The sequence below is a fragment of the Drosophila santomea genome, chromosome X (assembly GCF_016746245.2).
Source record: "Drosophila santomea strain STO CAGO 1482 chromosome X, Prin_Dsan_1.1, whole genome shotgun sequence".
Taxonomy (NCBI): domain Eukaryota; kingdom Metazoa; phylum Arthropoda; class Insecta; order Diptera; family Drosophilidae; genus Drosophila; species Drosophila santomea.
In genome coordinates this window covers 13,518,245-13,545,057 of record NC_053021.2, presented here as the reverse complement: position 1 = coordinate 13,545,057, position 26,813 = coordinate 13,518,245, and the positions used below count along the sequence as shown (strand labels likewise).

The window sequence follows — 26,813 nt, the reverse complement described above, 5'->3', positions numbered from 1 at the left end:
TATGTATGTACATATACCTGTATATATGTACGTGCATATATAAATGTGAATGCCCAGGCACACACACATGCACTCATACTTCAACTCAAGTGTGTCGATTGTATCTTTGTAACTTTGGAGGATGCTTGGCGCTGTATCTTTGTATTTGTATCTTTGGAGCTTCTCTTCTTCCCCCACCCTTTCATTTTCTCTCACTCTCTCTCTCTCCCTCTCTTTCGCAGGTAAGCCAAGCAATCAACGTTTTGTTTGCCTCTTGTTTTTGTTTTGCTTTTGTTCGCCGAGTGTTCGTAGGTGTGTGCGTGTGCGTGTGCGCTAGTGTTAGTGTGCTTGTGAATCTCTTCTATATCTTACCTGTTTACCTGTTGGCCCTTCCCTCTCCATCCATTCGCTCTTCAGCCTCCTGCCCCTCCTCTCCTCCCTCTCTTCGTCCGTAATTAGTCTGCGCCTTTTCGTGGGATCGCCAGGCAGCGAAAGAGCAACGAAAACAAACGAAACTTAAGCCAAAAGGGGGGACTAAGATACTATCCAAAAGGTTGGCCATGCCCCTCACTCGAAATTGTATCCCACAAAGTATTACCTCGTTAGAAATATTTTATTTAATATTTAAATATTACTTGAGCTCCAACAGGTGGCAAAAGTATATTTGATAGTAAAAATTCCACAATACAATTAAAATTTTATCTTGATGTCTAAAATCACACAAACGTGCGTAGGAAAGTATGCTGCGTTATATTTAATGTTTAGATAAACCTGATCTGAGTATCGGATGTCAATTAAGATGACTTTTTCCCGTGCAGTCTTAGTTGACCCAGTCACATTTAATTGCTGACCCAGTAGCAAGTTGCAAGTGCCTCTCAAACGGAAATTAAGTATTTATCGCTTAACGGCAAAAGGAAATTAAGTTGACCGTATCTGTGGTAATCAATGTGGTCAGCAATCGACAATGACTGCAAAAGATTGACAGCAAATTTGTTCGCAATTGTTCAAAGCAATTAAATGACATCATATACATGAATAAACCAAAAGTTGTCTAAGTCAACAGAACTTAACTTTTAAAATAAGACATTTCTAAATCATACATGTACCAAGTTTCGCTGACTCAAAAACTTTGAAAATTAAAGCGGGAAAATAATCAGATAGGGGGTTGATGAGTTCTGATGTTATTATTATTTTGGTAAATAGTGGATAGTTTTCTACCTGTATACTCCCCCGAAATTTGTTATCCACTCTCGCTCTTTGAAGTGTTTCTCTCTCTCTCTTCGCCGTTCTCTTGGAGATCCCTGATTCACTTTTGGGAGTGATAAATTCTCACCTGAGGCCCCAGCTTCGATTTCTATCTGAATCTTGGGGCAAGGCTCTTGAATCTTCTGAGAAAATGAGAGAACCGACAAACATACACATAACTCTGCGTTGAGTCACGTACCCACACAAGCACACACACCTGTAAAACTTTTGTTCTTTTATGCGGCACAATGTGTGTGTGTGTGCCGAAGAGTAAGAGTACGAGTTATTTTTGTACCTTTTGTACCTGCTCTACAGCAGGAGGGTTCACTTACAAGGAACGAAAAGAGGAAGCAAAAGTGCTTAACGAACTTTGCGAGGGAGTGCCGCCTAAATGATCTTTTCCCAACAATCCCTTTATTCCATGAACATTCGGTTTGCAGAATGGAATTCACGGGTTTTCCGTTTCAGTTTACGCATTTATTCGCACTTTAAAATGTTTCAGATGTTTTATCTTGCTATATACATACAGAGAAAAGAAATCCAAATTAATACAAATACATAAAATATCTATTTTAAGGAAAGCATTTCACAAATAAAGCTGTTAATGGTATATAAGTAATTTCACAAAAACAATGATTTAAATATTCGATATCAATGTTCGAAGTGATCCTTATTATCTGCACGTAGGGTATCCGTATTCGCAATTGCCCTAATTTGCGGCTCTTCGTATGTGCTATTTCTATTCCTGCGTGCCTCCTTCGCCTGTTTGCACACTTGAATATTTTTGCTATTGTTTGCTGCCCTCTCAGCTAAGCACACACACATACACTGGCAAAACAGTTGAGCACACAATCGCACATACACACACACATATATCCTGGGGCGATTGAGCGCGCTGCACTTGCGCTGCTTGAAAATGAAAAAACGGGACGACAGGTAGGCTCTCGCTCTCCCACACGAATGCACACAGAGTTACGCTCTCTGCCGCTCTCTTTCTCCCTGTCTCTCGCTCTCTCGATTTTTTTCAAGCAGCGCTGCCAGCTATTTTCTGCTTTATTTTCAGCTCGGCTTTCAGGTTTTTTCATTCTATGTTCGTACCGCGAGGTAAAAACGCGTGTGTGCCACACCGAGAGTGCAACAAAAACAACAATAACGACACACACAACAAAATACAACAACAAATACGCAGAGTGCGGCGACAATGTTTTAAATACGATGCGAGAACGTGCAACTGCAATTTGCCGTTAGCTAAGCTGCACGATCGATTTGCAATAGCAACAACAACCGAACGCAACGTACAGTGGTTCTAACTCATTAAATTGCAATTAAAAGCGTTCAGAAGTGGAAGAAGAAGAAGCAGCAGCAGCTTCAACAAAACAAACGGTTAGCCAATGTTGCCAGACCGTTTACGTAGCATACCTTTTTTTTTACCTTTATTTTTCTGCCTGCAAAGTGAAAGAAAAGTGGCAATAACTATTTGTGCATGCGTGTGTGAGTTTTGGACATGCAACATGCAACTTGGTGGTCAGTTGTAGTGTTGTTGTTGCAAGTGGCAGACACCTTTCGAAAGTGTTAAACGAAACGATAGAAGCAGACATAGTCGAGTAGTAAGAGGAATTCAGTAGATATCGGTTTAAATTGTTAAAATCCACTGATGCATCACTAAAAATCTTTTTTTGCGATAAAAATTGAATCCTAGAAGATTTATTTAAATGATTTATTTAAAAAATGAGTGTTTTTCTTTAACCAATATCTGCTGTGAATTCATGTTTTTTTTTGTGGCACTTTTGCTTGTTGCCATGGCGCAAGCGCACCACCAATTCATGTTTTATTTTTAAATTTCCCCTTTAATTAAATACAAATTTTGTTTTGTGTTTCGTGCGTGTGAAGGCAGCAATAATGTGTAAACCAAAAGGATAAATCAACAAAAAAAAAACACAAAATTTAGAAACGAAAAAAAAAGAGTTGTAATAGAAAGTCAGACAAATAGAGGGAGAGACGCAGAGAAAAAGAGAGAAAGGGAGGCAGAGATCGAACGGATTACAGATATGCGCATCCTAAAGCAATGGTGAGTGTTTTTCTTTGTTTTCCCCATTGTGAGAAGATGGGGGAAAACCCCTCGAACCGCGTCTCCTCCAAAATAAACCCTTTCCTCGCACACATTCAGGTATTTAAACTGACATCCGTCGTTTTTGTTGTTCTTGACAATCAACACTTCCATTATAACTGCCCATTGTTCAAAGCTGGGAGCAATACAATAGACACATTCACGGAAAACTTTATTAAAACGCTTTCCTGAGAATACCGAAATTTCAGATCTCAGTTTCATTTAACAGAATCGTACAAATCGTAAAGTATTATAAAAAGTACACATTGTTATATTTCAGAATCGTTATTGTTTATATCATATCATATCATATCATATCATATCCCAAATGATCCACTAACTGGAGGGCGCGTTTTATCTATAGATATAATTATCTATATGCACGACCTGTTGAGCTGTATCTGATAGATACATTTAGTATGCAAAACACGAGGGGCGAAACCAAATATTTCGTGATCTACGTCGCCACCGCAACCTGAAGTGCAGTCATACATAATTCACCCCGCTTAAAGACCGCATTTCGATAGTTCGGATATTATAATGCCATAATTACATAATTCGCTTTCGTTTGTGCGGGTAAAAGCAATTTTCTGGACGGATCTCCGCGGCAAATAGTTTCTCACCTCGTCTACGGATAAACTGGTGAAGGGATTCAGAAGTTGAGGCAGCCCACAAGCCTCCCCCCTCCCATTCCCACATTTACCCCCACCTGCCATCCATTTGCCATCCATTTTCCACCCATTTGCCACCCAGTTTGCACCATGTCCAGGGAAAACTCTTCAAGGAGGGAGGAGGAGGACGTGGCAAGTCTTGGCATGCCGAAGGTGGTTTTCGGATTGGAATGGGCAGGAATAGAATGGAACAGAATGTTGACCAGAAACCACAACGCAAATGCGCAAAGTTGGTAGAACAATAATTTGAGCAATAATTTACCAGGTAAATTGCAAGCGAAGAGACGGGCGAAGAGATGAGCTGGAAATTGAGAATGAACATGGATTGGATGGCTATGGATAATGAGGCCAGGGCGCACAGGAAACAAATTAAATTGAGCAAAATACTTGTAGAAAGGAAATGTTAATTTGGCCCGGATATTTCATAGTTTCTTAACTACTACTCCAAATTATGTTGGACTCTAGAAAGTTATTTACATTTTTTGGGATTACGATCTTAGGAAATGACGAGCTTAAATGGTATCCCAATTATTTGCGTGTTTGCAAAGCAAACTAAATGTTGGAAAATGATTCGACTTAATCTGTAGCTTGGCGAAGAAGCAGAACCATGCCGAATGACGTCAAACTAAAATCCAGCCTGAATATAAAGCCCACCCACCAAATGCATAAGCCCCACCACCCCCCACCATCGAGTCACCTGTGTGCAATCAGGACTCTCACCTCTCACACCTCTCACACCCCCTTTCCCCGTCAAGTGCACGCAATCAGGACTCTCTCACCTCTTTCGCCACTTGGAATTTCCTTGGCTTCTCGAGGGGAAGCCCCTGGGGGCAACGAGGACGATGAGGAAGGCACGAGGACGAATGGCGGAATAGTTAGGAATGGTAGGGATTTCAATGCACAAGTGCAGCCCACAATCAATTAAGTTTTATTTCAATTTGCCAAATGGCAAAATGAGTTCGACTGAACTTTAATTGAACGCCCACATTAGCCACACCTCTCGGCAAATTGAAAACGAATTTTCAGCTTTTGGCCTGGCTGTCTATAGGGGTATATATATATATATATATATGTAGCATCTTACCTATAAATATATTGCATTCATTTTTGGGGGCGAAAAGAGCTTTTCACCTTGACTGCCTTTGTGTTTGTGTTTGGGTTTTAATTAATTCTTAAGAAATTTCCCAACCTGACCACTATTTGCTTATGAATTTTTACACTGGCATTTCCAGGAAAACTTTTTTTTGAAGGAGGGGAGAAAATTGGAGTGGCGAATCGAGTGTGCAATTGAGCGGCATCGATGATGCGATTGCGATTGCAAAATTTCCCATGAGTTGAGTTAGCACTGAGAGAAACGTCTATACAACAAGTTAATACAAAATATTCGTTTTTTTAATGCAAATGCAACAGTATACAAAACTTGCTATGCATTTAGTTAACAATGGATATGTAGCTTGGTTTTAGATTATTTATTTAAAATGCGCTAATATAGGGACATTTTTTCTGCGTGCTTTAACTATCGGTTATGGCATTACTACAGCTCTTGGTTTGCCCGGCAATTAAACCAGCTCCAATTGCTATCGCCACTTCCATTTCCACTTTCAATCCCATGTGGCTGCCTTGGCAATGAATAATTCAAATGGAATGCCGGCTTCAGCTTCAGATATATATATATACATATATATATATGTATACCTTCCCGCTTGTAAGGAAAGCCCCCTGTCCGCCGAAGTTTCCATCACCGCTTCTGCTTACCCAACACTTTTCCTGGAGCCACAACCAAACACAACCGCAATCCATTACGATCTCCTCTCAGTTTGAGTTTCATTTCCAGTTTTGAGCCCAGAGTTTTCAGTTCTCAGTTCGAAGTTCTGAGTTCTGAATCAAATTGAGCTGAGTTCGGTGTCTGGCCAGGGTCACACCCACAAATTCTGGTCAAATTGAGGAGCTTCTACCTGAGGGGCAATTGTAAATGTTGAATGTTGAATGGTAGATGGTAAATGGTGTACGGGGGATTGTGGTCTGGAATGCGATGCAAGCGGGTGACTCATGGCTGCCACTTCCGCTGCAAATAAGCTTCTTCCGGTCCCGCCCCTTCAGCGATTCCCAGCTCCGGATTCACGATACCCGCTTCCCGATCCCCAATCACCGGTGCACGGTGCAGGGTGCACCAATTCTCGGACTGCACCTGTTCCAGCCACTTGTTGCCACAAGCCCTCAAGCATGAACCCTCCCAAAATCGCTGGCTATACCGGTCTGTAGGGGATATCCCTCCGTCCACCTGTTGTCATTCGTTTGATATATAGTGTGTGGAATGCCAGAGCGGTTAGAGTAATAGCATTATAACTAAAGCGTAGATAACAAAGTGCAGAGTAATTTACTAAAAAAAAATATAAATATGTCATATGGGTTATATGTAACAATTCAATAATGTTTTGTGACTATTTGTGTAGATCAAATACAGCGATAGTGCTTTAAACATTTTATAAGAAATTGAAGCTACTTTAAGATACACATTTAATGAATATTCCTCCAGCTTACTGAATGCTATTCCATTGTCCGCAATTGTTTATTAACCCCTAACCCCCCGCACTTTTGTCTCGTGCTCGCTTGCTGGCCGTAAACAATTAACATGTCGCATGCTGCTGTCGTGCTGCAGCAGCAGCAACAACAACAATGTGTGTTGCTCTTCTGGTCAGTTGCCCATACTCACATCACTACACACACACACACAGACACACACACACACAGACACACACACACTCGCAGTGGCACACGCACACAGCGTTGCAGATATGCACACACCGATGGGCAGCTGGAAATGCAAAATACATTTAATGGTTTCCCCCATGTGTTGTTTGCGTTTATCTGTCTCCTTTCATCGCTGTCCCGCTGCCACGCCCCCTTTTCCGACCGCCCTCCAGCATGGCTAATTGCCATCCTTAACCTGCGGCAATGTGCACTGTGCAAAAAAGTGCAGGAATCTTTCAATTACGCTGGTAGTTGCGAGATGCTAATTATAAACTCTACTCTACAAAATGAAACATATGACTTTTATCTTGAAGCTACATAAATATCTTTAGCTTTTATCTTGTATTTTTAGTAATATCTTTAACTTTTATGTTGTATTTAAGTAACTGTGGGGAACATTGGAGAATATTGATAGATGATTTAGTTGTTGTCAGGGGAATGTTTTAAAATATTTCTGCGATTGACGAAAAGACAAAGCCGTAATGCAAAATGCCATTGCCTTGTCATCGATGTATGAATTGCATTGCCCAGTTTGACAGCCCCCTCGGTGCCTTTCAGTGACCACCACCCACTGTCGCCCCTCCGGGTTATTGATGATCCCATCCAAGGGGGTGTTGTGTCCTGAAGTGGAGAAATGGTGAAGTGGGGAAATGGTGAAGTGGGGAAATGGGGGTTATTTGTGGGCATCTCGCAGTGCGCTGCTTGTTATGACACAGATACAGATAGAGATGCGAATACCGATAGCGATACAGATACAAATGGGGCGTTTGGAATGGCAATGGGATTGAAGATTGAGGATTCGGCGTACGGGTGCGAGTGCGAGTGGGAGCACCGATGTGGTCATTAGATGGAGCATGTCGGGGTGACAATCGGATGCATGACAGATAGCTGCCGGCTATGGTCACTGCTAATTGCTGGCAAAATAGGGATATGACAGCCACCAAGCCGATTGATATGCCACTCGTACTTCCTCCCATCTCACTAATTCGGTTGGTCAACAGCATTGATGTGCGTGTACACATGACACAATTGAATCAAATCGAAGAGCTTTAATCGTTTTGAGAATTTTATAATCAGCATCCGATGACTTTATTAAGATAGTAATTGACCTGCGAGTATCGCCAGTTTTGCTAAGTGAAGTGTTTAGTGTAATTTCAAGTTGCCTTGCGCTCTGATTGGTGTTTAAAGCTAGAAAAGTAGAAGAAACTCTGCTGTCTCCAATTTGTGCGTCCCTAATCGAACATCTGCCGAAGGGAGGAAACTTCACATAAAAGCTCCTCAGAGGTCGACAGATTGATGAGGCGGATAAAAATAGGAATGGGCTGACCAGATGACCAGCTGACCAGCTGTTGCTGCTGCTGCTGCTGCTGCTGCTGCTGTTGCAATGTGGCTGCTGCAACTAGACGAGTGGCCTTGGTCGCTACTTGATGTCAGAGGCAAAGGCATTTTAATTCGTTTATGGTGCGCAACTCTCTTCCGCACCCCACACACCGCCCTCCATTGGTCGGTCCTTTCTTCTCGTCTGTTTGACTCATTTGCACTGGCCGTCGAGTTGCCTCCAATCTCGCAGTCTTCCCATTTGGAGCCTCCAGCCCAATCCCCACCTCCGGCTGATTCTCCTCCTGCCATTACTGGTCCTCTGCTGTTACGCAAATTGAATTGTCTCGCCCGTTGCCTCGTGTTGGATTCACATTCTCTTCACTCAGCGCCATCGCCATCGCCATTGCCATCGCCATCGCCATCGCCATCGCAACCCATCTCCCTGTTCTTGGCCGTAAGGGAGAGCCATCTTGGCCAACGTCGTTGCATTCTCCAGAAATCGGTTTTTAATGCTCTGCACAGCCATTGTGTGAACTGAATTCCGCTGGAAAATGAATAGGAAGTGCTAAAAGTGGAACTGGTTTTCTTTTAGAATTTCCATTGCCTAGCACATATTCATAAAATGCTTGATAAGCTTCATTCGTTAGCTTCATTCATACGCTAGCAGAAAAAGCTATTCGTTATTGTTAAAAAAAAAAATTCATTTATAACAAAATCCTTGTATTTAGTACATGCCTAAGCCATTATACTTTGCGCTATACGAGTATGTACGTAGGCCATCAAATGCATTAAAATGTCCTCTCTGATCTGAATAATCCCCAAAGTGATGTATTTTTCCGGGTGCGAATCTGTAGTGGGTAATGAAAGAGCTACTGCCACTGACGTTCATCATTGCCCAAAGGGATTCCAGGAGGGAGAATCCAGATGGAGCAGGTGTTGGAGCTGGAACCGACGATGGTTATGGTGCTGGTGATAAAGATGGGGTTAAGACTGCACTCCAATGTCGTTGCCAGGCTGCGGCTGAAATTGCTTTTGTCGCATCAGCGCCTGGAGAAGGACGATAAAGCGATTGGGAGCTGGGCAGGGATTGGGTTTGGGTTTGGGTTTGGGTTTAAGTTTGGGTTGGGAATTGGGAGCTGAATGGCAGTGCATACTTCTAGGCTGGTCCGGCATTAAATCCACTTTGAGCTTTTTGCAATTAGCCAGCCGACTTGGCCCACATCCACAGCCACCTCAATCTGCACATCCCTATTCCATCCACTGCTCCTCCACCGGTTCACACAAAGCTCATAATCCGAAAGCCGAACAAATTAAGGCACAAATTGCCTTCAAACCAGTCACTTCCCCTGCCCACCTTGCATAATGAAAGAGCCACGCAAAAGTGCAAAGTTATAACAAAGTTTTCGGGCAGCGTACCATTTTTAAGTTACCCTATACTTATACGCCACCTATACTGTTACCTAAACCTCTTTCCCCCTTTTCCCAAAAAAAAAAAAGTCTCTTTGTGCGGATAACTTTTTGAAATAATAAAAGAGGCTGTCCGCCCACCCGACACCCGGCCAGTGGCTGCCAAACTGTGTACGCCACCTGGGGCAAAATGAAAAGGCAGGACGTTGGCTGCCATCGACAGGAGCTGCCAATTTGCATTGACATAGTGCAGCCAGCAAGCAGCAGGGACTTTAATATTTCACCAGAAACTGGCTTATTTTAAATCCTTCTAAACAAACAGCTCAACTTCGAAACATATCCTTGGATTTCAAGGGAACTATCTAGTGATTTGAAATATTATTTAATATAAAGACTAAGAAGCCAATTATTGAAGCTATTGAAAAACCATTTTAATCTGGCTTTGATTTCACCAGGAGGCCCTTTTGGCACCGGTTCAATTGATTTGTATCCGGATCTCAACTGACCGCATATATTCCCTCCCTTCTTTTCGTTTTATGTTCCATTCGCGATTGACAGGAATCGCCGGCGCTCCGGATCGAGCATTGTTGTGCTGGACGGCGACGATTTGAAGCCATGTCTGCCGGATGACTACATAAGCGGCCAGCACCATCTGAATCACCAGCAGCAGTTGCAACTGCAGCAGCAGCTGCAGCAGCAACATCCGCTCCAGCAGCAACACTATCGCACGCACTCGGGCGACATCAGGGAGATTGACCAGGAAATGCTGACCATGCTGTCCGTGAACCAAGATAACGGTGAGTGTCCAACATCTCCCACGCTTCCACTGACCATTGAACTAACCCGAGTTCCGCTCTGCTCTCCATTCTGTGCCATTCTGTGCAGGTCCACACCGTGAGATGGCCGTCGATTGTCCGGACACGTTCATCGCACGCAACAAGACGCCACCCCGATATCCGCCACCCCGTCCACCACAGGTAAGCATAAGCGGGCATCCGTAGTCCGCACTATGCAATCCGTAATCTGCAATCCGTACAAGAACCACCCAAACCAACCAAACCACCCAACCATCCAGTCTGCCATACAACCACCACAGACCAACTACACAACACACACCCAGCCAACCACACAAATTCCAAACCAGTTGAAAACGTAGGCCGCCAATAACTTTGCATAAATCGAGGCAGCCGTGTTTGTGAAATTACAATAGCCGAGAATTACTAACAAAATTTCGCCACATTCACTTAGGCTAATGTGTATATATGTTTGGAATCCTGCTAAGTCCATAAGCCCCAGTAACAGCAACCATCGAAATTGAGATATTCAGATATTCCAGAAATAGTAATACAATGTTCAGTTCATTTATGCACATAACAATCGCTTAGTGGAGCAATGGAAACCCCCTGAATTCAAATAAAGTGAAAGTGAATAACTATTCCAGCAACTAACAACCAACCCGCCTTTTTCCACAACTAACAAGTACTACAACAACCAACAAACCTTGAAAGCCACTACCAAAAGAACCCAAAAAACGTATTTTTGAAACAACAACCAACGTATGTAGAACTCAACAACAATAACAACCTACATGAAAATAAATGTAACTAACCAAAGCCACTCCAATTCACATTCAAATCATTCACACATGCATTCATTCTTTCTTCACCACACCACATGCACCACCACCACTTAACCCACACGCACACAGAAACACAAGAAAAGCACCACCAACACCAACACCACCACAATCACAGCTATGACTAACAATGATCATGCTGACAAAATGTTAATTGTTGCATATCATTCTTCACATCAACATGAACAACTACAACAACAACAACAACCACCACCACATCATGAACAACAACAACAACACCCATCAAAAACAACAACAACAATTGCACTCGATGTGGCAACACAAAATATGTACAATCAAAAACAACAAAACAAATTGGAACAAATCGAAAACTATGAAAATTGCCTGCAATCGGAACAACACGAACAACACGAACAACTTGAGCAACAGAAGCAACATCAAGTGACAACCGCAGTGGCAACACAGGTGGCACAACAACAGACGCCCAGCCACAAGTTGCAGGCAACATTGAGCAGCGATCCGAATGGCAACAGCAACAGCAACAGCAACTGCAACAGCAACACCGTTGGCGGCAGCAGCAGCAGCAACAACAGCAGCATCACGGATGACTTCCTCTGCGTTGTGGATGGCCTGTATCAGGGACGCAAGGACTCGGCCTCGCCCTCATCGAGTGCCTTCGATGAGGTGATGAGCAAACATACCCTGGACTCCTTCGGCAGCATCGCCTATCGTCACCTGCACCAGCAGCATCAGGCGACGAGCAACGGCAACAGCAGCAACACGAGCAACACAAACAGCAATGGCAACAGCAATGGCAACAGCACAAGCAACAATACAGCTGCTTCGACAAACAAAACAGCAACGGTTAGCAAAACAGGCGTGAGCAACAGTAACAGCAACTCGCTGAACAGCAGCAACAGCTCGATGCACACGAGCAGCAGCAGCAGCGGCCACAGCAGCAACATAGCCAGTGCCACATCATCATCATCATCATCCTCCTCCACCACCGGCACCAGCAGCTCAACGGTGCCCGATGACCTGAGCCTGGCGCCACCCGGTTACGAGGTGAGCCAGCAGCAGCAGCACCAACAGAAGCAGCAACATTTGGTTGCCTCACCCGTGACAATGTTGCTGCCACCGATGGCCAAGCATCGCGAGTTGCCCGTGGATGTGCCGGACAGCTTTATCGAGATGGTCAAGACAACGCCAAGATATCCGCCACCAGCTCACCTTTCCTCACGCGGATCGCTGTTGTCGAACGGCAGCGCCTCCACCGCCCACACCACGCTCTCCTCGATGGGCGTGTCGCCTTCGCCTGTCACTGCAACAGCAACAGCATCAGCAGCAGCAGCAGCAACAACATCTGCAACAACATTAGCATGTGCAACCACTGCTGTTGCTGCTGCTGCTGCTGCTGCGGTTTCTGGTGTTGCTGACGGCGATGCGAGGCGGGTGGTCGATGAGGTATACCACATTGCATTTTGTACTCGCTATCTGTCTCAGCTTTTCACTGGAGACTCCTCTTCACTCCTCTCTGTCTCTATCGCACTGCCACTTCGTTTCGCTCTTCTCTAATCTCTATCTGATTCTGAATCCTTTCATTTTAGTGTGTTTCAGTGATGTGTTTTGGCAGTTGATGAAGTTCGGGGGTAAATGGTAATCTCCGCCACGCAATGAAAACAAAGCATTTTCAATGTACCCTAATATATTATTAATTACGGGCTTTAAAGAAGTGCCAAACTATATTATTTAAAGCCATTTAATTACCTTTATTCTAAAACGCAAAATGCTCAAAGTGAACGCGAAATTATAGCCACAATTTAATTAGCAAAATGGGCATGAATATCATGATTATGATGGATTATTTGCAATAATCCATACTTTTAGCCAACAGAACAAAAATGCGTTTAAATGCCAAAACGACAACATAAGCATGAAACCTTGATAGAAATATCATTGATAATCCCTGTTAAAGCAATTTAAAACTGAAAAAGAGAGAAGAGAAAAAACAAGACAGTTGAATGGGTTCCATGAATATGGCATTAAATGGTTAAGACAACCGGAAATTATGGAATGGCCCCATACATAAGCCTCGTGAGCCTTAAAATGTGAATCGATAATTTTAGCGACCCCAAACGTTTCGCTCCACTCGGCTAATTAACGCCGGGCCCACTTAACCCCTTTGGGTACACCAGCGCATACGCATTGATTTCCTTCCTTGTATCCGGCGGTGCAGGTCGGACCAGGAGCCCCAGTTGACCCGTTACCCCTGGAATCCAACCAGTCAGCCAAGCAACCAGCTACCCAAACCACTCGGCTTGTCACCTTGTTCAGCCGGTTGGCCTAATTCACGGCATCAGAGCCGCTGCGTTGGCCTCGTTAGCGGGGCATAATCCTAACAACATTGAGCCACACACACCCAGCCAGCCAACCACCCACTTGAGCCACCCACTCGATGGGTGGTGGCGGTGGCGGTGGCGATGGCGGTGGTGCTGCCGCCCTGCTGTTCCGCTTATTTCATCATTTGCAGCTCGCTGCTAGCTCTTTGAAAACCTCTGCCCCACTCTGCCCCCACACCGCCCCCCATTTCACTCACTCACTGGGCTCTTTTCAGGCGATGAAAAATAAATGCCATTTATATGAAATTGCTCTCGATTAATTTTCCAATGGCTGCAGAACAAAAGCTAAATGTGCGCCTTTCCCTCGCTTTCCATACTCTTTATTTTCCCACCGACAATGCGCTGAACAAAAATGGAATTCAAAAAGGAAATGCATTTAAATACGTACCGTATTCAATTCTCGCTAGTAAATGACACCAAAAAAATGAGACAAAATGCCAGTGAGGGGGATGCCTACTATTTCTTTTATTAAGGTTTCAAGAAGATACAAACATGCATTATTAAGAACACTGAAAGAACTACAACCTATATATCACCCATTCAGGAATACGATCCCCATTTTGAAAGCCACCGGCAGAAGGTGAAGGAAGGTTTGGTTTCATGCACACACTTTTCACTTCATGTAAGGACCTTTTTCGCGTTTTCATCTCGCTGGGAAATGCACAGAAAATCACTGGCAACAAATAAACTCATTCAACTTTAATGACCAACAGCCATCAGCCATACACACACACACACACACTTGCATAAGCACACTTACACACACACACTTACACACATAGGCACACACTCGACTTGAAAGCAAATACATGCACACATACTAACGGGGCTCGTCCCCCCTCCACTTCGCTCCTCTCCGCACAGCTCAATGGGAATGCGAAGCCCGTGCCACCGCCACGAGATCATCTGCGGGTGGAGAAGGACGGGCGGCTGGTCAACTGCTCACCCGCACCACAGCTGCCGGATCGAAGGGCGCCGGGGAATGCGAGCAGCGGCAGCAGCGGCGCAGCAACGCATCCGCTGCAGCAGCAGCAGCAGCAGATCGCCCAGATTGTGGAGCCCACGTTGGAGCAGCTGGACAGCATCAAGAAGTACCAGGTGAGTGACTCTCAAACTGTTGCGCATTTATCTCCGCAGCCCAATGGTTAGGCTACAAAAAATATCGCAACTTCAAACTGTGCAAGTGGGTGCTAAAGTTTGAAATCCTTTGAATACACTTACTGCTCAAGAATATGTGCTGAAAGGTGAAAACTGATATGGATTATAATTCAAATATGTTGTTAAATACCACTACTAAATAGTTCAATCTTAAATCTGCCCAGGCTTAACATTGTTAAATCCCACAAATCCGAATTTGCACTAGTTCATTGTTGTTATGCCAACAGTGTACAGTGAGGTAATTGGTAAATCCCCGTAATAGTTCTATTGTTTAGAATTTTCCCTTTGGCCCGAATGCAGCTCATTAGCATGCATAACAGCCAGTCACCCAGCCACTTCCTCCGTCATAATAAAAAGGCTTTTTGATGAATGTCGGGGGCCAAATGCTTCCGGTTTGAGCCACGTTCTTTCTTTCTTTCGCTCTTTCCATTGTTAGGCCCAATAATCGCTGAATGTTCAGTTAACTTCTTCGCTCAGCCATTGTGGCCATTGACCGTCACTTACCGCCACTTACTGCCAAACTGTAATCATCGTCTGGCGATGGCGATCATCAAACAAAACACATCACATCACATCACATTACCAAACACACACACATAGACAAAGACAAAGTGTGAAATTTTTCACGATTTTGATTGCCCCGACCGGACCATTGCATTTAACTAGTAAAACTATTAAAAACTTTACCGCACCGAAAGACAATAAACCTGATGAGGGGGGCGGGGACGGGGGCGGTGTCGGGAGCAAAAGGGCGTAACCGTGCTCAAAGTACGGTATATTGTGTGTGTGTGTGTGGGGGCGTGAAAAAGTTGCCCAACAACTTTTTCTGTCTGTGCACTCGAAAGTGGCAAGAGTTGGGGGGGCTCAAAAGCTGGTTAAAGAGGGGGGGGTAATATGTGGAGGGGGAGGGGGGAGTGGAATTATAATGCCGTTTAAAAGTAAAACATTTCGCATTCATTTGGAAGGCTGCAGGGCATGTGGGTGGGATTTTCCATGGGCGGACTAAGAAAGGGGTTACCGGGATGTTGATGATTCACCAAGGGAGATGTTGAGAGGGGAAATGTTTGCCATAGGCGTTGTTTCATAGGAAGCCATCAAGAGAGGAGGGTAAGTGATAAGGGGATGGTGAAAAGTTGTTTAATGCAATGATTAATTATGCAACTTTTAATCGAATTGTTACGTTCCGCCCTCAGCCACGCCCCCTGCAGACATAGACAGAGTGATAGAAAAATAAATAGAGCGACAGAGACGGCGGAAGGAGAAAGAGAGAGAACGAGTTGGTGGCTAAAAAACACATTTGCTAAATGTAATTAATTGAAAACTGCAAAGCGACTAGTGCCCTACAGTTTGACAGCCATTAGACGGGGTGGGTGGGTGCTTGTAAAACTGCACACACTATTGAGTGTGAAAAGCGAGAGGCGATTGGGCGGTGGGTGGTGATTATGGATGTAAGCTCATTAGGAGAACGAAGCCACAAATGGGGGAAGCAAAGGGGGGGCAATGGATAATGGGAACGCACATAAAATCTACCTTCATGCATTTGTGCGTACAGAGAAAAGTGAAAATCTAAACATCAAGAGCTTACGAGAGATTTCGAAAGCCATTGAAATTCAAAAGATTAGGCCAAAGCTAATGCAAATTCCTTTATCGTAATTCATTATCGTAATAGCTGGGAAACCATTATGAATATGGAATTTCTTGGTGAGCAAAATAATCCTTATCAAGGAATTGGTGGCGATAACTGTGCGATTACAAGCGATATTTTCGATAATGCGGCGCACAGGTATTTTAGCGTATCTTTGAATCAGGGTCGTGATTATGGTTCTGCATTATCGACGCTTTGTAATTGGATCTCATTAACGCTACACCCACTCATAATCGCTATCACCCGTTATCGCTATCGTAAATCTTGTATAAATAGAGTGTCCGACATTGTTTAAATTTAACCTGCTTGTTTGAGCTGCATTGCTGCTCTGTTTGTTTGCTGACCGAAGGGGGGTTGCTACTGTCGGTTGCCACTGGCGGTAGCTAGTCGCACCCCCACCCCTTTTTTTAAGACCCCCCTTCAGCCCTGCCCCTGGCTGGGCATGTTCGCAAATTAGTTAAACATTCCATTTTTGCGCATTTGTCTCTCCAGGCCGGCTTAGCACATACATATGTATATATTTTACCTGGGCTCTAGCTCTTCGCTCACCTGTTCTCCACTCGCTCTCTCTCCCGCTCGCTCCCCCTTTCATTTCTTCTGAGTAGAGCTGCCCCCCTTCCGTATGTTCCACTGGCGCTGCCGACGCCTCTGCTCCGCTGCTGCTGCTGCTTCTGCCTACGTCGACGTCTTCTGGCGGCGCTGGTTTGTTATGATTTTCAGTTGGCGTTTTAGTTGTTTTTCTACGCGTTCTGCGATCGGCCGCAATTTTTTGTTGATTTTTTTTCGACCAATCTTAACTATTTCTTTTTTTTGCTGTTGTACTTTTGTGCGGGCCAAGTGCGTGACAACGAACCGATAACCGATTAGATAAGGCCATATGCATACGTATGTCTACGATGAAAATTCCAACGTAAATGGATGCATTTCCCCAGGTGGAAATGAATTCTTTTGTTTAGAAGTGCCGAGGTTTTAAAGGAACTGCCTTCTCTTTTTTGTGGCATCAATTTGTTTGTTTGTTTGGTGTTTTTTTTTGTTCACGTGTGTGTGCTGTGTGCAATGGGAGCCATGCAAATAAGGCGCGGCTCGCACAAAAACCGCCCATAGCTGGGCGAAAATTCTGGGACCAAAAAGCACGTACCAGCCGCCACACGAACAACCATTTGCAAGTACCTCAAACGGCAAGCCAACAACATTCGACAACATTTTATGGGCAGGCGGCAACGGAAAAAACAGCTAAAACAGGCGTGGCAGTTGCAACCATAACGGAAAGTTGCTCGCGTAACCGCAAAAAAGCCGAGAAAACAAAAAAAAAAACACACACAGAAACTGAAAATATGTGAAATAAATGAAATATCCCGAAAAAAGTGGCAGATACCTTATTGAAAAAAAGCTGGCTGCATAACGCAAACATGAACTGGTTACGAGCATAAAGAAGCTTTCAAACTGCCAGGCCAACAAGGCAAAGGATTTAACGTGTGCCAGTGTGCCCAGGATAAAAACGGGGCCAGCAATGTTACCAATTCAGATAGATACGCAACCCGAATCACAATACACACATTCGCTTCAAAGGACATTCACACGCAGTGTGCCCAGAGTCTTGGGAACAGTGTTACCATGATCGTCTCTGACTCAAAAGCATTATTACATTTGGCAAATATAAAATGAAGTTTATGGAAGAAAGCATATTATAATTAAACAGCAAATTACATTTATATATAAAGTCTTTATGCGTTCTTGGGCCAGCAATGTAAATTGCACTTATGAATATGCATAGTACATATAAGATATAGTCATATATCTTTGTCATACTCCCATCAAGTGATTGCCCGTTTTGGACTTTGCTCTGACTCACGATCGAAGGCAACAGCAGGCAGCTGAAAAATTTTAATATAAATGATAAACAGTTGCGGCGAACTGTTTTACTTTTTTCTTTGCTTATTTGTTTTTAATTTTTTTTTGCTGTTACCTTAAAGGTGTGTGAGTGTGCGTGTGTGTGTGTGTGCGAGTGCTTCTTATTGTTATTGATGTGCCAAGCGTAAATGCAGCGTCAACAGCAGCAGTGCGGCTCATTCCAGAGTTCAGGCACGTTGAATGCCGAATGCTGAATGCTGAATGCTGAGCGACGGCAGCAACAATAAAGTGAAAAAACTAACAATAACAGAAACAATCACAAAAAGCCCATAAATAAACAAATAAACAAATGTGTAAACGTTAATAGTTGTAAATTACACGAGCTGAAAGGAAAGCTGTTGCTGTTGCTGCTTTTGCTGCTGCGCTGGCAGTGCGTGTCTGGGCCAGAACTATTTCGACCATCTCAACTTTCGCTTTTTATGGCTTTTAATCCACTGCAGCAGCAGAAGCAGCAGCAGCAGCAGCAGCAGCAGCAGCAGCAGCAGTAACAGCAGCAATTCCAGTTGAAATGCGCATTAAGTTGCATTTCATTTGGAACACACAATTCACAATTCCCCATGCAAATTTATGCACTGCCCAGGTGTGGGCGTGGCCATTTGCATAGTTGCTGCATCTGCTGCAGCATCTGGTGACAGTTTCCATTTTGGTTACCGTTTCGGTTTTGCTTTCGGTTTCGCTAGGAGAGATTGCCAGACAAAGATCGATGAAAGTGCAGCTCGAAAATGGTCGTGTCCACTTTGCACATAACGCTGGAGAACAACGGCAATGTTGCTGCCGGGCAGCCAGCAGTTGTTGCAGTTGCTGCTGCTGCTAATGTCGTTGGGGCGGCAACAACGCCCACCAAGTTTGCTGTGCTGTCGGCGCAGCAGCTGCAACTGCAGCAGCAACAACTGCAGCAGCAACAACAGCAGCAGCAGAACGAGAAGGAGAACCATATGAACAATAATAACAACAGCGACTATTGTGATATGAATGGCAATGGAGTTGGAATGGGAAACGCTGGCTATGGTGGTGGTGGCTTGGTTGGCACGGGATCTCTATCGCCCCAATCCCCCGTCGGCTCACCTGTATCATCCACTACCACAGCCACTGCCACGCCCCAGCGCACCGCCTCCGCCCTGCGTCGCGGCATTCAAATTCAGCGATCCTCGACGCGTTTGCGACAACAACAGGCAAGTCAATAGGTTACCTGCGACATATCTACACAAAGGCGCACACTGTACTGCTCATTAAAATGCTTTTCAAACAACTGCACTCATAAATACAAAAGTGTGGCCAGAGCTTCAAGGGAGGTGTGACCAAAGTGACATTTAAGGCTGCCTAAACTTATACTCGTCGGAAAACTAAAGTGTAACATAAACTTGGGGAAAGTTTTACCTTAAGTACATTTACGTTTCTAAACCTCGAACTTTGCATATACCTGAATTTGATCAGATCTCACTCTAGACGCGTATGTATATGCACCGTTGCCAGCGGCAACTGGCTTTATATGCATAAATGCTAACGAAAGCACGGCGGCAACAACAACAACAACCACAACAACAACAACAACCAGTTGACAACTTGGCTAACTGGCTGCCGAGCCATAAAAATTAGAAATAAAACGTAAAAGGCAAAAACAATTTACCTAAGCGATAGCTGAACTGTTGTGTTTGTGTATGGAATTGCCAAATACCCTTAGTGCCCACATAATGATAAGGCGCAATGAGTATTGAGCATACCCCACGCCAGCCAGGGTATCGGCAGTAATATATTTTTAATTTCCCCGGTACGCGTATTTTTCAATATTTCTTATTTATTTATGCCGGCATTTGTTGGCAATGGCGATGGCGATTGTGGTGGTGATGGTGATGGTGATGATGATGTCATGGCGTCGCCAATTGATATTGTCTTTGAAGTATGCCTTCTTTTATTATTTTCCACCTTTTTGTTTTGTTTCTATAATATTTTACAATGGCTCGAGGTGTTGCTGCTGGTGTAAGATGATTGATGGCAACATTTTTATTCAATACCTATGTCTTTTTATAGGATTTTTGCGAGCTACGCGTGGGAGTTGGCTTTGGGGTTTTTAATTGCTTAGGCTGAAACTCAAATCTCTAAGCTGCAGCTGAACTTTCATTGAATAGGAAAATGCACAGTATTGATTACACAAGTAGTTTTCGTAGAATTACTTACCAGGAGTGCCAGAGCTCTCAAATTTCATCACAAATAGGATTTTAGCTGGATTTTAGCATTCAAAATAAAGAATATAATATCCTAAAGAATAGAATTAGTTAAAAAAGTTACAATAAAAGGTGCATTTTCCAAAGTTCATTTGCATTTCATATAAGTTATAAGTTGCGTAGTTTTAGAAGCGCTACAACTAGTGGCTGTCAAACCGTACTACTCCTACTTTTTTCCCCCATTTTCTGCGATGCTGTGACTTTGAGCGATTTTTGTTTTGGTTTGGTTTTTGTTTCGCCTTCTTCTCTTTTGCCAAACTGCTGTCATCGTTTTTCATTCAGGTTTCAATGTTAAACTGACTTTTGGTTCACATGGCGGTATTTCTCAGCCATTCCATTCCATTCGAAGCTCTTTGGAACCTCCCAACCTCCCAACCTCCCCTTGAAGAACTCGTGAATTTTGTGCTGATTCTCCTCCGTGCGGATTATGCAAGTTCAGCTGAATTCATTTTTTAGTGGCTTTGCATTGTTATTTTCCTCTTCTGTTCTCTTGGCTCTTCCGCCTTTTGGAATGCCGAGCGCCTTTTCTGTTGTTATTCAATTAGGTTCTTTTTCCCCTTCTTTCTGCTTTTTTGTGTTAAATATACATACATATGTATGTATGTATGTATTTTTGGTTGTAGTGGGAACTTTTGCTCTTCATTGTTGTCATCGATCTGATTTTATTCTCTTTGTTGGTCACGAAATCGGGAATCAATCACGTTTTCATAATTATTGGCCATGACAGTTTGGCATGCACTGTGCTCGCTGACCATGCCCCCCCCCCCATTTTTCACGCCCACCTCTACGCCCACGCCCACTTCCAAGACCGCCCCATTCCAATGAATGGCGAGCACTTAAGGGGCTTCCGCAACAATTGCAACAGTTACCGCCACCTCAGCTCCGCTTCTGTCCCCAGTTACCTTTGTCAACCCTTTACGCTCATTAACTCATCGCCAAGGCCCTCGACGGGATTTGCTTGGGTTTGCACAGTGGGCACGGGGGGCACGGTGGTCCACCCACCAGAACAGCCATCTGAGCTGGTCCGTTTTTGGGGCAAATGCAGCCGCATTGATACCCTGCAAGTGGGTAGGGTATATCCGCTGCAGTGGGTCAAGTTTCATGCTTTCTAAATCAAGAATCTGTATCTTTAATTAGTTCGGATACTTTTGCATATAAATAAGCTGATAAAATGTTTGCGTGCCTAGATTAACGATGGGCTATTTAATGTCTTTGAAATTTTAAAGTGGACACAAAATGAATGTATTTAAAATTCAAACTATTTACGAGCATATTGGCACACATTCAAATGAAGTCACGCGATGTCTTAGAATACAGGGTGTCCGGCGAACTGAAAGCCCGTTCTTGTTTGTCTTCCTGGTGGAACTGAACTCAGGTGCCTCTGCTCGGGCGACACTAATTTAATTAGCGATTGTGGTAAATGCGGATTAAGTGCGCCACTCAAGAGTCAACGCCCAGAGTTGCAGTCCCCAGTTGCGCACTCCAGCACTCCAGCATTCCAACTCTCCCACTCCTTTCGCCTCCTCAAAATCCTAAAATGCAGCCGCAATTGAAGGCATTTGGTAAATAACCATTCAATTTGATTCCATCAACAGGAGCAACTGCGCCGACGACGCGAGGAGGAGGAGCGCATAGCGCAGCAAAATGAATTCCTGCGGAACAGTCTTCGTGGCTCCCGGAAGCTGAAGGCGCTCCAGGATACGGCCACGCCAGGAAAAGCGATTGCCCAGCAGCAGCAGCAGGCAACGCTGGCCACCCAGGTGGTTGGCGTCGAGAATGAGGCATATCTGCCCGACGAGGACCAGCCGCAGGCGGAACAGATTGATGGTGAGTACTCGACTCATCCTTTGCCGAAATGCCCAGCATCCTCTAATCCTCTCCAATCCTCTGCAGGCTATGGCGAGCTGATAGCGGCCCTCACCCGCCTGCAAAACCAGCTGAGCAAGAGCGGATTGAGCACGCTGGCGGGTCGCGTATCCGCTGCTCACAGTGTCCTGGCCAGCGCCAGTGTGGCCCATGTCCTGGCCGCTCGCACCGCTGTCCTCCAACGACGACGTTCCCGCGTCTCTGGTCCACTGCATCACAATGCCTTGGGATTGCAGAAGGACATTGTGGAGCTGCTAACGCAATCGAATACGGCGGCGGCCATCGAGCTGGGCAACCTGCTGACCAGCCATGAAATGGAGGGTCTCCTCCTGGCCCACGATCGCATTGCCAATCACACGGATGGCACGCCCTCGCCTACACCCACGCCCACTCCGGCCATTGGAGCGGCGACGGGATCCACAATCAGCAGTCCGGTGGCTGGACCCAAGAGAAACCTAGGCATGGTGGTGCCGCCGCCCGTGGTGCCACCCCCACTGGCGCAACGTGGAGCAATGCCGCTGCCGCGCGGGGAGTCGCCACCGCCGGTGCCCATGCCACCACTGGCCACAATACCCATGTCCATGCCCGTCAATCTGCCAATGAGTGCGTGCTTTGGCACGCTAAACGATCAGAACGACAACATCAGGATCATCCAAATCGAAAAGTCCACGGAGCCGCTGGGCGCCACGGTGCGCAACGAGGGTGAGGCGGTGGTCATCGGCCGGATTGTGCGTGGTGGTGCGGCGGAGAAGTCGGGACTGCTGCACGAAGGCGACGAGATCCTGGAGGTCAACGGTCAGGAGTTGCGTGGCAAGACGGTGAACGAGGTGTGCGCCCTATTGGGCGCCATGCAGGGCACCCTGACCTTCCTGATCGTCCCAGCGGGCAGTCCACCATCCGGCGGCGTAATGGGCGGAACTACCGGCAGCCAACTGGCCGGATTGGGTGGAGCACACCGCGACACCGCCGTGTTGCACGTCCGGGCGCACTTCGACTACGATCCGGAGGACGATCTGTATATACCCTGCCGGGAGCTGGGCATCAGCTTCCAGAAGGGCGATGTGCTGCACGTGATCAGCCGCGAGGATCCCAACTGGTGGCAGGCGTATCGCGAGGGCGAGGAGGACCAGACGCTGGCCGGTCTTATTCCTAGTCAGTCGTTCCAGCATCAGCGCGAGACCATGAAGCTGGCCATTGCGGAGGAGGCGGGACTGGCGCGATCCCGCGGCAAGGACGGATCGGGCAGCAAAGGAGCCACGCTCCTCTGTGCGCGCAAGGGTCGCAAAAAGAAGAAGAAGGCCAGCTCCGAGGCGGGGTAAGCATATTTATTCTTTCCGCGAGGGATTTTCCATTAAAACATTTCATTTTGTTAATTGTAGATATCCCTTGTACGCCACCACGGCGCCGGATGAAACAGATCCGGAGGAGATACTCACCTACGAGGAGGTGGCTTTGTACTATCCCCGCGCTACCCACAAGCGGCCCATCGTCCTCATCGGCCCGCCCAACATTGGAAGACATGAGTTGCGCCAACGCCTGATGGCCGACTCGGAGCGTTTCTCCGCCGCAGTGCCACGTAAGTGCAGACCCTGCTCCCTGTCCATCCGCAAGTTCGAGAAGCAAGTTGCTATTACTTTAAGAGCGTTGTAAACGGCGCAGGACTGCTGCATCGTCTACAGCCAGCTTTCAATGGGCCGTCTTTAATGTCTGTCTCTCTTCCGCCGGGCAGTCTTCTATTTGCTGGAGGAGCGGCTCAAGCCGGCCAAGATCAAGGCTCAGGTCAAGGGTAAAGGGCTGCGCTTCAGAGCCACCGAATCCCAGAGCCATTGCTAGACATAGGTCACCTAACCGCCACACCCCACACAACGTACACCAAACCCATACCCTGAAATGTACATTTTAAATACTCTTAGTAATCCTTGTGCTTTGCCATCTTCCGCAGACACATCACGAGCCCGCAGGGAGGGCGAAGTGCCCGGAGTGGACTACCACTTCATCACGCGACAAGCCTTTGAGGCGGACATTTTGGCGCGCCGCTTTGTGGAGCACGGTGAATACGAGAAAGCCTACTACGGTGAGTTTAAATTGCACATAATGGCGTTTGACTGTTGGCTAATGTGTTTCTCTTATCTCCCGCAGGCACATCACTGGAGGCCATACGCACGGTGGTGGCCAGCGGCAAGATCTGTGTGCTCAACCTGCATCCGCAGAGCCTCAAGCTGCTGCGCGCCTCTGACCTCAAGCCGTACGTGGTGCTGGTGGCGCCGCCCAGCTTGGACAAGCTGCGCCAAAAGAAGCTGCGCAACGGCGAACCCTTTAAGGTGCGTTATACAGAACTTACTTCAACTTCAAGCAAAACATAATCTAACATCCTATATGTTGTATTTAAACAGGAGGAAGAGCTCAAAGACATCATTGCCACGGCCCGGGATATGGAGGCCCGTTGGGGTCACCTATTCGACATGATCATCATTAACAACGACACGGAGCGCGCCTACCACCAACTGCTGGCCGAGATCAACTCGCTGGAGCGCGAGCCCCAATGGGTGCCCGCCCAGTGGGTGCACAACAATCGCGACGAGTCATAATGGGGTCTTCAGCACCCCCTCCCACTGCACTACCACTACCACTACCACCTTCCCTAGGATCCACCACCCAAAAAATGAATACCAATACCAATACCCAAAACTCTTTGTAAATACAATTTTCAATTGAGCCATGAAGCGGAGAGCAGGATCGATTCCAGTCCAGTAGTTCGGTTTGCCTGCCGATGCGATTAATCCCTACCCCTCCAATATTATATATAAATATATATATTTATACTATTCGTTGCATATGTGCATTTTAGTCTTAGAGAGAAAGAGTTTTTATTGTGTGTATTCCCTGTTTTAAAAGCATTCCAACCTCTTTATGTATGTTCACAAAATTTGTTGTTCGATGAACCGATTTCGGGAATGCCACTGAATCCAATTAATTCTTGTGGCATTTCAGTTTTTTTTTTTTACCACTACCACTAACTTATATATTGTAAAAGTATGTTTTTTTTTTGTATTTAAATTAAGCTTGGACACTTCCTTAATTTCAAAGGGCAAATTGAAATTGTAAAATAACGAATCAGCAAAGGAAGGCCAGAATCGATATGATAGTACCCTAGTACCCAATAAAATGTGTAATAATACCCATAAGCGACTCCGAATGTTAACAGAGCCAGAACAATCCGTAGGCAGCTGTGCGAGGGGAGATCGATCCGACGGATGTAGATTCATATTCAGATTCAGATTCAAAAGACAGCTGCAGAATCAGAATCAAAAAATGACAGAGAAACCGAATCAGAAGCAGAAGCAGATACTGATACAGATGCAAGTGTTGCAATTACGTAATCTATTTACTTTACAAAATATATACTATACGGATATACATACACATAAATTATAAATCGAAGCGTACTTAATACAATTAATTTTTAACAAAACGAATGCAAGAGCAAAGTGAAAAATAAAATTAAAAAAACCGTTCATAAGAGAGAAACAACAAAATCAGTAAGTCATTGCCAAAAAAACAAAAAAAAAAGAATTAAATAAATAAATGGGAGTTAGATGAGGAGAGTTAGGAGAATCACTTAGAAAAACCACTCCACGAGCGAAATTGTTAAAAACAAAAACGGAAACGGAAAAACAAAATATTTAGCCAACTTTAAGCACTGTAAGATAATGGAAAACCCAATAAACGAATGCAAACAGTAAGCCGGCAAGAAAATGAATTAGGCTAAGGTATCCGAAACAGAAACAAAAACAAAAGCGATAAACAAAAAACGAAAAACAAAGTAATTCCCAAGTAAATGTTGTTGTAATTAATTATTTAAACCAATTCGTCTAGTGAACAGGGAGGGCGGCAGATCCAGTTGGTTTCAACTCCAACCACAACTAACTAACTAGATATACCGTGCATATAGAGATCTATACAAATTCCATTGAGCGAGCGCAGCTGAAACCAGAAACCAGAAACCAGAAATCAGAATTTTATATTAAAAGAAGTGTGGGTCAAGTAAAATAGCAAACTATGTTACGCAATGTTAAACACTTGAAAGATTCTAAAAGCGAATGATATCTAATATACCTTAAAATCTACATATACGGTCCCGGTTGCCAGTTCCATTTCGATTTGGGACTGGATTTGCCAGATTTTGCCCGTATCCTTTGAGTCCTCGAGATCTTATCTTTGATGGCTTACTATTGGATGCTGGGTAGAACTTGAATTGAAATCGAATTTGGAATTGGTAGCGGGGCGAATAATAATAATAAAATTCAAAGAACAATTTTTTTTTTGTAGTCCACAAGGTATAAAAAATGTGTGTGCAGTAAATCTGTTTAAGTTTTTATTTATGTATGTGTGTGGTGTAGCAAAACTAAACTAAATACGAAGGAAATACCTAAAGAAAAACAAAGCGGATTGCAAAATAGGCACGGTTTAATAGCCATTGTACGAAATTAACGACATTTATGAGTAACCCTAACGCAAAAATGCGGACAAAGTCA

At 44.9% G+C, this 26,813-nt stretch overlaps 1 protein-coding gene across 9 annotated transcripts in view; it reads left to right on the top strand.

Moving 5' to 3' along the window:
- The window catches only part of LOC120456168 (disks large homolog 1), a 59,303-nt gene extending 33,228 nt beyond the window's left edge, over positions 1-26,075 (top strand). For 2 of the 9 annotated variants that reach the window (XM_039642824.1, XM_039642826.2), the window contains 10 exons: positions 10,039-10,277; positions 10,366-10,457; positions 11,189-12,541; positions 14,341-14,574; positions 22,008-22,239; positions 22,306-23,593; positions 23,658-23,854; positions 24,221-24,352; positions 24,418-24,599; positions 24,672-26,075. In XM_039642824.1, coding sequence (XP_039498758.1) covers positions 10,039-10,277; positions 10,366-10,457; positions 11,189-12,541; positions 14,341-14,574; positions 22,008-22,239; positions 22,306-23,593; positions 23,658-23,854; positions 24,221-24,352; positions 24,418-24,599; positions 24,672-24,866 — 4,144 coding nt within the window. In that variant the 3' untranslated portion in view covers positions 24,867-26,075. Of the gene's footprint in view, positions 1-3,114; positions 3,293-10,038; positions 10,278-10,365; positions 10,458-11,188; positions 12,542-14,340; positions 14,575-17,012; positions 17,165-18,236; positions 19,363-22,007; positions 22,240-22,305; positions 23,594-23,657; positions 23,855-24,220; positions 24,353-24,417; positions 24,600-24,671 lie in introns of those variants that run through there. The other 7 variants (XM_039642827.2, XM_039642830.1, XM_039642828.1 and 4 more) reach the window with 6 other exon arrangements.
- The last annotated feature ends 738 nt before the right edge of the window (positions 26,076-26,813 follow it).